General features: G+C 41.8%; 1 protein-coding gene across 1 annotated transcript; it reads right to left on the bottom strand.

The window, feature by feature from the left end:
• Positions 1-7,082: 7,082 nt before the first annotated feature.
• TESPA1 (thymocyte expressed, positive selection associated 1) lies at positions 7,083-11,453 on the bottom strand. Its single transcript, XM_087707896.1, has 3 exons — positions 11,392-11,453; positions 9,316-9,524; positions 7,083-7,735 (listed from the first exon to the last, which is right to left on the bottom strand). Exons 1-3 carry the CDS (start codon positions 11,436-11,438, stop codon positions 7,083-7,085), a joined length of 909 nt encoding a protein of 302 aa, XP_087564022.1. The 5' UTR covers positions 11,439-11,453.
• Between the last annotated feature and the right edge of the window lie 875 nt (positions 11,454-12,328).

The following is a 12,328-nucleotide window of genomic DNA, read 5'->3' as shown; positions in this document are numbered from 1 at the left end:
AAACAATTTTTGAAACCCACCACTGGAATGCTGTTACCTTCCCAACAAGGTAGTACCTGTCAATCTACTTGCATTCACATGGTTTTGACCTATCAGGTGGGCAGGAGTTGGGGCAAGAACGGGAGCTCATCCTGTCACGCAGCACTCAAGTCTCAAACATGGACTGTCAGTTTTCCAGTTTACAAGCTCAGTGTCTTTTAACTGCTCAACCATCACTCCCACAAATGATATAATTTACATATGTGTGATGAAAGCATGATCCGTGCAATGTCATTGTCGTTCATATTGGGTGCTTATGGTTTAAAATAATGTATAATTGGTATATATCACTAGTGAAATCACCCAGAATGTATAAATGTACTTCGAATCTTTGCTAGAAATGTGAACAGCACTTTATCATCTTTGGTGGATATGTAAAAATCCAAAACCTTTTGGATACAAATACATATATTAATTCGGATTTAAAGATTAACATACAACTGAAAGCAAAAGCTTTTCTTTTGGAACTAATGGACAAGCAATTAAAAAAATGTCCTGGAACATTGTTTGTATATATGATAACTGAAACTGAAACCAAGACTCTTATATGCTCAAAAGTGGAAAGGTTTGACACTACACACTACACATAACACAGGAGTGGTGGGTGTGGATGGTGTAGGGATGGCTAAATTACCTGATTAGAGAAAAGACAATTTCTATATTTATGGTTGATTGAAAACCCCTAATAGACTTTTTTTGCATATAAAATGCTCTTATGATGTGGTTTCAATAATTATAAAAAATGGATAATAGAAAATTATCCTTTTTGTTTTTGTAAGACAAAAAGCGTTTTTATTATTATAGGCTACGAGATAATTTTATAATTGTACTTTTATTTACTGCAAAGGAAATCAGAGCATTTTTTCTCTATTTCTTTTCCTTCCTTCCTTCCTTCCTTCCTTCCTTCCTTCCTTCCTTCCTTCTTTCCTTCCCTTTGTATTTTCTTTTTTTCTTTCTAAGTTTTATTCTGTATTCATTTATGTTAGGTTTTTATTGCTCAATTCAAAACTTTAATTATAACATTTAATGACCTTCTAAATGAATCCTACCGATTTAGGAAAGTAAAAGAAAACTTGATTTTATGCAAAGGGACTGCGATTTTCTTCTAAAATGATTCAGATCATGTAGGCAAGGCAATTTGCTGATCTAAATTGAAAAGGACATCTGATTCATTTTTCTTATGTGCTTTTGAAATGAAGCTTCAGAAGAAAATTCATGTCAATGTTCTCATTGGCATTATTCTTTATTTTGTTTCCCTCTGATCTCTCATTCATTATTCCTTTCTCCGAACTATGATTACATACTTAATGTACCTCAATGCTGAGACTGCCATGAAAAATTCTTCTGTAGGAAGCCACAAGTGGGCACTGTTGTTCTTTCTAGAGCAGTGTTCCTCAATCTCAGCTCTTCTTTGGAATCTATAAATTTCATAATCTGTGTTATATTTAAATACTCTTTGGCCTTTTTTTTCTTTTAAAAAAGGCAAGTGAGAGAATAGAAAGAAAAACAGATTTACTTTACAATGGATGACCACAAGGGGGCAGAGAAATAAATATAGGTTGTGCCTTAGTTTAACCCGAACAGTACTGGATTCAGTACTGTTCAATTTTGGTCTTCCTCCACTGTGCCCCAAAACCAGTCATTTTGGTTGGTTCTTATAAAATTACCCATAAAATTCTTATTTTCATGACCTAGTATGCACTGATGGTTTTTAAAATGCTTTCTATTAGTCCCTGTGTGTGTGTGTGTTCAAACAGGAAACATGACTAAACTGTAGAGTCCATTCACAGACAGAAGAAGTATTTGGCCTCAATGATGCCACATCCCTGAAAATTTCAGATTTCATTTGAGTTCTAATTCACATTTGTCTTTTACTCCCAACAACATGCTGTTGGAAGCCTAGGCAGAAACAGATAACAGTTCCCCAGAAACTAAAATTCCATTCATCACTGCCTTTCGTCATATGGCTACATTCAGACCCCACAGCTTCCAGACTCCAATAATTTCCATGATAATCCCATCTCAACTAGGCTTATCTTGGTTCTACCTTGGATCCTATATTTTCAAGACAGGCTGGTTTTAAGTCAGACTTCAGTGTAGGCGAGTCCATTTATGTAGCTGGGGAAGACTTTATCAAAACTGATTTAATCTATTGTATTTTATTGCAACAGATATTTTGCATCAGACAGCCATATCAATCTATGTAATATAAATATTAAATATTTATATTTGATATAAATAAATAAATTGGGAAAACTTTACCATGCAAAAGGAGGCAGATTACTGCTGGGAAAAATACAGTAATGGAACTTGCTGATTTTATTATTATGTGAAGGGAAGTTTCCCCATGGAGTGGAAATAGAGTTTTGGGGGCTCAGAATGAAGGGCAATTCTCACAAAGTCAGTAAAGTTTAAGAGGAAACCATTGAAGAGAAAGAAATGGGCCCTTCCTTTTAAAATAGGGGTCTAAATTGTCTGCCAAGAAAGGAAGTAAAAATAAATAGAATTTCAATATTATTTCAACATATTGATTTTTTTTCCAAATCAAAGAAGCTACAGAAATTCTTTTGTAACCTTCTACCAAAAACAAAAAGAACTTATCAGAAGTATTTGAGTTTTTGTGAACTGAATAAATAGTTCCAGTGATTTCTGGAAAATAGAAATTGTGTTGCTTATAATATCTGGTGTATTAAGGTACTTGTGTATCACAATGACTGGAAAAGGCTGTACTGGTTAGAGAAGAAAAAGGGAAAAGTCAAAGAGCATAACTGTCATTTTCATCAAACTTTGACCTATTTTTCCAATCAAGGCAAATCAATAGAATTATTTCTACATAAAGAAAGTTGTATTATGTTTATATTGCCCTTTAAAACAGGGGTGTCACTCAATTTCATTGATAGCCGCATCAGGGCTGTGGTTGACCTCAGATGGCTGGGTGGGCATGGCCAACTGGGTGGATGTGGCCAACTGGATGGCCGTGGCCAGCTTGATGTAGCTTAGGGAGCGTGGCTGACTGGGTGGGCGTGGCTGACTGGGAGGATGTGACTGACTGAGTGGGCGTGGACAGCTTGAAGCCAGTTCCCAAACTTCTGGCATGTTTCCTCTTCACACTGGCTAGACCAGGCCAAATCCATGCTGGCCCGAGGTTTCCTCTTTGTATTGGGTAGACCGGGCTGAAGTGATGCGGACTGGCCCCTTACATTTTCCAGGATGGCACCATATCACAGGCTGGATGCGGGATGTGTTTGACACCCCTGCTTTAAAATATCATAATTCACCCCAAATCTAACAGTTCAGTTTAGAGCCCCACTCTGTGGATTATATGCATTTAAAAGGACCCACCTACAGTCATGAAGCATGTAAGGAAAGAGAGGAAGATGAGATGATTTTGGAGGAAGTGACTATGGGAGAGAATGGTTCTCCAGGACTTGAAGAAATGTTATGATTTAAATCTTGAGCTAAAACTTTGTGGACCATGACCATAGTCCATGGCCACAAAAGGTATTTAAAGGGGTTCTGTGGTAAAGATAAGATTCAGAACCATTGCACTAGAGGATACCTTTGATTAATTGAGGCAAGAAAAGAGAAACACAAAGGGATAAAGCTCTAAAACAGTATCAGAAATACACCCTTTGCATCTCACCTCCCAGAAGATTGTGCCGGGAGATAAGACATTGTACTCTGACATACTTACATTTAATTGATTGTTGATGCAGAGCTGTTCAAGGGGGAAAAATAGAGAGGATGCTTCAAATGATCAAGGAAGTGGCGAAATTAAAAAAAAATCCGTACTGGTTCTGTGGGCATGGTTGGTGGCCATGGCTTGGTGTTCATGGGGCTGGGTGGTTGTGGCTGCCCAATTGACCACACACAATGTAAAAGAAGCTGGACTTCACACAAAATAGCCTGTGCAACAAGCTGGAACCTCACAGGCAATCAGGCACAGCTGATTGTCACACAGCTGATGTTGGAACTTTTTAAAACTTTTTTTAAAGCATTTTTTTTTACTACCGGTTCGGAATAGGTAGCATAAAATGCTTAATTTTATAAAAAAAAAGTTCTGATGATCATGCAGCACAGCTGATTGTTACACAGCTGATCATTGGAACTTAAAAAAATCTTTTTAAAGCTTTTTTTTTAACCACTGGTTTGAGTACATAGTAGCATTTGTTACCGCTGCTTCGGGTGAAACGGCCAGAACTGGTAGCATTTCACCCAGGGGTGGGTTCCTGCTGGTTCTAACCGGTTCGGTAGAAGAGGTTCCACAAAACTAATGTGCCATTTAGAACTGGTTCAAGCACCTACCCCAGCCCCCTCGCTCCCTCCCCCCGCCTGTCCAGTCACCATTCACTCGCTCCCCTGCCCATCTGCACCATGCTTGCCCTGCCCATCGTTCACTGATTGGCTGACTCACCAATCGCCCCAACCACCTGTAAGAGCCCTATCTAAACCCACTTACCTTTTTCATGTTTGGCTCTCTATTGCTGCCTGCCGACTCCGAGGTGGTAAGTAAGCTGCAACTAAGTGCGAGGTGGGGGGGGGGGGGCGTGGCAGGCCACCCGCAAAGGACTTCCGCCGAGGCAGACCGGGCAGGCAAAAGATCGAGCGTGCAATGGAGGATCAGGCAGGGCACCAAGGCCACTTCGCCTCCCTTCACTCCCACTTTGTCTTGATGACGTTGCCACAGCTGCCGGGCGCGGATGGATGGAGGTAGCCAGAGCAGCGGCGAGGCAGCCCAGCGAGTGAGCGAGGAGCGAGGAAGGGAGGATCAGGCTGCCTGATCCTCCATCGCTCGCTAGCTTGCTCTTTCACCCCCCACCTCCCCGGGCAATCCCAGCGCCACTCTGGCTACCTCCATCCATCCACGCCAACTTTCTAATATTCTTTGAGATAGTTCAGTTTGAATTTATTGATTCTGCTAAGTGTTTCTTTTTCTTTTAGCCCTTGTGGTTGGCAGCCTGCATGATATGATAAAGAACAAGGAATATCTTATTTGGAGCATATCCTGCTTGTGCTTGATTAATTAATTTGAATTAATCTTTGTTTTTTCCCCCTGTTCTTCAAAGGCCAGTTCAGGTTGGGCTCTGAGTTCATTTCATCTAGCTGAGGACAGAACATTCTGTGAAAGTACACAGGACCAGTCCCTGCCTTATGACCTTGGGATTACCCGCAAGATGATAGAAAGTCAAAGGAGGGAACACCAGCACCTCTTTAAGAGTTGATGGGACCACTCTCTCTTTCAAGGAAAAGTTAATCCCGCATCCCCTCCCATGCAGTTTGAATAAGCCAGGAAGGGTATGGATGTACACTTCCTCAGGTATCAAATTCTTCCCAGGTCACTCTGCAAAATGTAGCCCCCAGCAATTGATTGAATTTTGAATTGTTGAGGTATAGAATTATACAATAGTTTAGTTTATTATAAAAGTGAAATCAAATATAAAAAATAAATAAGAGTAAAAAGTGCGGGGAAAAAGAAATTGAGAAGAAAGAGTAAAGAATACAATAAGGCAAGGTAAATAAATAAAATACGAAAGATATATTTCATAGTATATTGATCAAAATTGCATGCTGTCATAATCTCAATACTCGTAAACTCAGAAGACAAAAAAAACATAGTATTGTATGAACCAGGCCCAAACAATTCTCATTCTACATAGAAATATATCATATTTCTACCTCCTGCAATCATAGATAGGCCCATTATTCTCATTTATTTCTAAGTCTGCAAATACCTGAATCATTTTTATGTACTCACTCTGGTCCCTGCGTTCATGACCTTTACAAAAACAATTCTACAGGATCTCAATTAATCAGCTATTATGCAGAAATTTCTTCCAAAGTTATCATTTGCTTTTGATATTTATCTATCTATCTATCTATCTATCTATCTATCTATCTATCTATCTATCTATCTATCTATCTATCCATCCATCCATCCATCCATCCATCCATCCATCCATCCATCCATCCATCCATCCATCTAACCTAGCCAGCCAGCCAGCCAACCAGCCATCTAATCTATCTATCCATCTATTCAAAGTCTTAGGAAGGGCCAACAGCTCTGATTTCCAGGAAGATGATATTCCAAACAGTGACTGCCACAACAGAAAAGGTTCTTGCTGGGTCCCACCAGGTGACACTTTTTCTTAGATGGGACCGGCCGCGTGTCTCTACTGCTAGTCCTGATGGAACGGTTGGATGTAACCAGAGAATGATGATTCCTCAAATAACTCATGCCATAATAGGTCTTTATGGCTCATAACCAACATTTGAATTGAGCCTAGCAGCATACTGGCAACCAATGCAGCTTGCAGAGCAGAGATGTAACATGTGCTGATCAAGGACAATACATAACTGCAAGCACTGCTATATTTTGAACCAGCTGCAGCTTTCAGATACTCATGTAAAGTGCATTGCCCCCAAGTTAAAATCCTAAATGTCCATGCACATGCGCGTAAGTTCTGATTGGCTCAAATACAGGTAAGGAGGGTGGGCAGGTGGGCCCTCCAGAGCACCGTACTGGAATGGTACCTGGTGCTCCTAGCAGGCACCGGTACGCCTATACTGGGGCGTACCGGTCGTATCCCACCACTGATTCACATATAGTTGGATTAAACCCATGTTTGGTATCCAAGTCACCAGTATAAATATCTGCATTTTTTCCCTTTGAGTGGAACATTCAGCAACATGATTAGTAACATTGTGCTTATCTTCAGGTGCACATCCTCCAGCAAAGACTTGTGCTGAATTCAGATCTCCAAAAGCTATTGAATGTAATAATACAAATAATAATTAATGATCACAAACAACTTTACCATCAATTAAATAATCTTCGCGTTATCTGTTCAAAGTAGGCCTCTACTATTAATCTTCAGAGCACCAATATGGTGCTAGAGCTTTAATGCATGGAATTAGACCACACAATTAAGAGTACATAATTAAGATCCCGTTGAAAATGTTGGATACCTGTTTTTTGTGCATGCACTAACTTCTATGCCAGTTCTATCAAGAGGTCCATACAGTCCTCTTCTCTTCCCAGTGAGTTACTCTTCATCAGAATCTTCACTGGTTTCATCTGGAGAGGTAGCCTCTGGAGAAGAATGATGTCCAAAATGGCATAACCATTGGGGGTCAACGTTGTCCAACGTCTTCTTTCTTGTCTCACCAAAGTGTAAAGAAACCCATCCTGGCAAGGATATTTCTGCATTTTTCCAAGAATAACATGGAGTTTCATAGAAGCTACAGGGAGAAATCACCCGAGGTGTCTCTATGAAGGCGGACCTTGAAGTAGCTACCCTTCTGCTCTTTCTACTGTGACAAACTGAATCCTTCACGGGCACTGCTTGAGTTTCATTTTCCAAATCTTCCATGTTAAATGGAAATCGACCTTTGGGACCCTTTTGTATCACTTCCCACATTTGCTGTTCCACACAATTCACAGGAGACTGCACACTGAATGCTCCTGGGGACCATTCTTTCTGGGATGAGGTACACAAGCGCATAGCTTTTTGCAGGGCATGGAGAGGAGATGAAGACTCTGGCTGGGAAGGAATATTCCAGGAATCCGGGATTTCTGGAAAGGCCCAGAACAAGTAGTCAGGTGAGAACTCCTGCAATGGTGTCTTAGATATATATGAATAGAGGCAGAAGCAATCATCAGCTGTTTCACCCACAATCTGGACATCTCTGAACCGACCTGAAAAAGGAGCAGGGAGATGCGTCAGAGGGGGGGGGGGGGAAACCCTATTCAGATTGAAAAAGCACTAACTACTTCTTGAGCTTTCAGATTTCACATATTTGCAGGCAAGACTTTGCATTTCCAGTTGGGAGCAAACATACTGATATGATCACAAATATTTGAACATTGCACTCTTATTTAAACAATGCTAATAAAATAGCTAATTTAATAGTCCACCTTGGATGGTTTAGGCAAATTAAAGAATCAGACAACATCTGATTTCCACCTCCGCTGCATTTCTGGATTCACTGGGTGTGAGTTGGGTGGCCATATAAATGTGTTTAAAAAATAAAAATGGTTTTTGTACCTGAGTGAATAGACCTCTGTTTGTGTATGCACCACACAGGCAGATCCCATAGTACAGTATGTGTGACCCCCCAAAAATAATAGCCTGTGTGTTTTTCATTCCATATGCAACTTCAAGATTATATAAATCACAACTGGCAATATTTATGGCAATTACAGGATCCTGAGGGTCATGTCATGCCTTTTGGCAAACTTCTAACAAGTGAAGTCAATGGGAAAGTCAGATTCACTTAACAACCGGATTGCTAACTTACCAACTGCAGTGATTCACTTAACAACTGTGACAAGAAAGGACGTAAAATGAGGAAAAATGCACTTCACAAATATCTCACTCAACAATAATTCAATTTGGTCGTAGGTCAAGGACTACCTATGGTTATAAGTGCAGAATGGGAGGCACAGAGATACGTCTGGGGATGATCATTTTAAAATTAGGGTTAAACCCTATGCATGCTTATTGTTTTATTCAAAGGTGGGAAACACATAACCTTCCCCATGTTGTTGAACCACAGCTTCCAGCTTCCCATGCTATATAGGCTGCACTGATTGGAGTTATTGGGAGTAGTACTTCCTCAATATCTGATCAACCATAGATTTCCCACCCTGTTCCTGAATTGTTAACCTACTGCCCCTTGATCATCTCCAGGGTTGAGAGCAGGGATGGGCTTCAAAAATTTCAGCAACGGTTTCTCTGCCTGGTTGCTGAGTGGGTGTGGCCAGGGTGGGTGTGGCCTAGTCAGCTTCCTGCACCACCAGGGGGGGGGACTTTTTTGCCTTTCCCAGCCTCCAGAGGCTTTCTCTCGAGCCTCCAGGAGGGCGAAAACGACCTCCCCCAGCCTCTGGAGGCCGGAAACAGGCCCATTTCCTGCCTTCCGGAGCCTCTGGGAGGCCTGTTTTTTGCCCTCTCCTAGCCCCCGCACAGGCCCTGCACTTACCTGGCATCCAAAATGGGCCACATGGAGACTCCTGGGAGGGGAGGGGTGGACAGGGCCAGTCAGGAGTGGAATTTGGGGGTTCGCCAAACTGCGGAGAATCTTCGCTATAGGATCATCCGAACTCAGGCAAACCTGGAGCAGCCCACCCCCGGTTGAGAGAGATCAAACCCAAGACCCTTTTCATGCAAAGTCGATGTTTTGCCATTGAACAATGGCCTGTTACTGCCAAAAAAGAGAGGTCTTCTCACCTTCAGAGAGGCCACTTTCAGAACCTCCCGTCGTGAAGGAGACACTTACTTACTAACATCAAGCAAGGATCCTCCATCTCGATCCGCTGGATTTGAGCTCTTAGAAAGAGAGGGAAATTTATGCCCTCCGCTTGGGATGGAACAGAGAAGAACCGATCAGGAATCCAAGTGGCAGCCTGGGCTAATTCTTCTGTGAATCCCAAGTTGCCAAGGATGGTCTCAGCATCAATCTGACAGAGGTCCAGCACTTCTGAAATGCTAAAAGGGAGATGACGGCGAGAAGCTGAATTCAGGGAATGATTAATCATTGGCGGTTTTTTTTATTTCAGTGTCTATAGTGCTCTTTCCTTCAGTTTATCTCCACAACAAGAACCCCCAGAACTTATTCCACCTGGAAAGGCATGACTTTCCCAAAGTCACCAATTAAGCTTCACAGCTGAGATTGGACTTGAATCAGATTCTCCCCAGTCCTATACCAACACCTCAACCTCTACACCACATTGGTGGTCTTATAGAAGCTTTATTTTGCTTAATTGTATCCTTACAATAGGTTGTGAGATATGCTTGTCAAAGATGAAGTGATGGAATGTAGTGAGGAAGGAAGCAGATGCCATGGAGAGGGGGGGGTGCGTTCCAAGGGAATAAGAGACACATCTCTGTTGTGGCTCGGTAGGAGCCTTTGGAGCTACTATCAGAGTGACACAGAAATCTCCTGGGAGTGGTTTCAGGATGCTCACAGGAGCAGATAACAAGCAGCTGGGGCTCGTTAAGGATCTCCTCCTGTGGATAAAAGACTGATGGTGCCACGCCTTAGTTGCAGAAGTCAACGTCATTCGTTCGTTAGTTCCGTTCCTGTTCTAGTTCGTGTTCATGATTCAAAGAAGCACTTGGATAAGTGATTTGCTTTATGTAAACCTGGTTTGCTGTGAGAGTTTGTTTTTGCATTTGCTGTTTAACTTTTTGCCAGAGAATTTATCTATGTTTATTTTGGGCTCGTAGCCAGCAAAAGCCGGGACTGATAAAGACATTCCTTTGCAAGCTGTGTGTGGCTGTCATTTCTGAACGAGCAAAGAGGGGGGTCAGAACACATCTCAGTCCAATATTTGATGTGAGAGAAAGAGGGTGAAGACAGTCCCTCCCTAATAGTTCTTGGAATATATGGTAAATGCACATAGTGGAGAGCTTAGTTTGGCAAGATTCAGTTCATAAGTCTGGAAACAGTAAATAACTCAGTTTGGAAGAATTAAGTGGTGATTTTGGGGCCTGTCATCAGTCTTGCCAGACTAAGCACTACTAACTGCATCTACCATTCACTTTGATACTGTTAGGGAGGGGCTGTCTTCACTCTCTTTCTCTCACACCAAATATCTGGATTGAGTGTCCCTTATTCTCCTGGAATGCAGCCCCGGCCCTTCTTGGGGGATCCACCTCCTCACAAAAGGCCTGTGGAGATTTTCAGTCATCCAGGTCATCGTTGTCCCAAAGGTGCTTTTTTCAAGAAGCAACTGGACTTTTTTTTTTCTTTGAAGACATTTCACTTCTCATCCAAGAAGCTTCTTCAGCTCTGACTGGATGGTGAAGAATGGAAGGATTTATACTCCTTGCAGACAGCTGGTCATTTGCATTATTTTTTGAATCGTTGGGGTCACTTGGAGGTTTATCTGTGTCCTCAGGGTCACCTGAATAGTGCAAATGGACATCATCTATCTCCAATCTACAACACAGTCCTTTCAACCGTTCCAGGTTGACTCCACACCCTTTTGCTGGTGACCCTGAGGACACAGATAAACCTCCAGGTGGCCTCAATGGCTCTCTAAAGGAATGCAAATGACCAGCTGTCTGCAAGGAGCAAAAAATCCTTCCATTCCCCACCATCCAGCCAGAGCTGAAGAAACCTCTTGGATGAGAAGTGAAACGTCTTCAAAGGAAAAACGAAACCAGAAAGTCCAGTTGCCTCTTGAAAAAAGCACCTCTAGGACATTTCCTCACTATATTCTATCACAGAAGGATCCATAAGGTCTTGACTGCATCCTTGGGCGGTAGTCTCCACTTACAGTATATGTGGTAAAATATTTTTTATCTTTTTATTCAGGCCAAGGCCTCCCCAAACAAGCTTCAGGCTTACCTGGAACTGGTCTTGTTAGGGCTGTCTGCCATGTCATCGGAAGCCATGTTGCGATCAAGATGGAGATCCCAGGCATGGAAGGCTAGGCAGCACCTTTGGGGATCCTGCCATAAAAGAAAGACAGTGAAGAAAAGCCCTGGATCATCTGGCTCAGAGGTGAAATTCAGCAGGTTCTGACCAGTTCTGGAGAATCCATAGTGGAAATTTTGAGTAGTTCAGAGAACCAGTAAATACCACCTCTGACTGGCCACGCCCCCTCTATTCTCTGCCTCCTGAGTCCCAGCTGATTGGGAGGAAATGGGGATTTTGCAGTAACCTTCCCCTGCTATGCCCACTGAGCCACACCCACAGAATTGGTAGTAAAAAAAAATTGATTCCCACCACTGATATGGCCTGTAGGAAACATTTGCCGAAGAAGGCAGATGGACAGGCCTGTGGTTATGCCAATAGCTACATTAAAAAAAGCATTATTAGGAGGAAAATGCATTAAAAGAGAGTAGTGGGTGGAGGCAAAGCAATCATCCTCATTTTCATCAAACCCACTGAATAATAAATACCTGAAAATAAAATAAGTACAGTACTAAGGAGTACAGCTATCAAATCTGGCCTCCAATAATGCGGATAATCATTGGCTGGCAGTAGAGAGTGCAAATTATCATTCTTTGCTACTTTCTAGTTGTCTGGATTCCTGTTTAAAGGGCAAGATTGAGAATAATCGTTTTCTTTCTGGAGATGATTAATATCCCAATTTGGGGATATAGTGCATGAATTTCTGAATGACCAACAGTGACATCAATTAACTCAGTTAACTTAGTAATAATAGCATAATTCCCAAAACTAAGATAAATTATTATACTGAAAATTATTATACTAATCATAATTTTTTTTTCAGTGGGATTTATTCACACCCATAAAGCACATAGAGCCGCATTCCTTG

This window comes from Thamnophis sirtalis, unplaced genomic scaffold, assembly GCF_051295495.1.
Source record: "Thamnophis sirtalis isolate CommonGarterSnake01/CBP01778 unplaced genomic scaffold, rThaSir2_p1.2 scaffold_3, whole genome shotgun sequence".
Classification (NCBI taxonomy): domain Eukaryota; kingdom Metazoa; phylum Chordata; class Lepidosauria; order Squamata; family Natricidae; genus Thamnophis; species Thamnophis sirtalis.
The sequence above is the reverse complement of the archived record's forward strand: the minus strand, read 5'-3'. Positions and strand labels throughout refer to the sequence as shown.

What these genes read in the sequence shown, in the direction of transcription:
- TESPA1 (XM_087707896.1), bottom strand. Translation starts at nt 11,438, where the DNA reads ATGGCTTCCGATGACATGGCAGACAGCCCTAACAAGACCAGTTCCAG. An exon ending in CCTAACAAGACCAGTTCCAG is followed by an intron (nt 9,525 to 11,391) that starts GTAAGCCTGAAG and finishes TCTCCCTTTTAG; the next exon opens with CATTTCAGAAGTGCTGGACC. An exon ending in TCCTTGCTTGATGTTAGTAA is followed by an intron (nt 7,736 to 9,315) that starts GTAAGTGTCTCC and finishes CTCCTTTTTCAG; the next exon opens with GTCGGTTCAGAGATGTCCAG.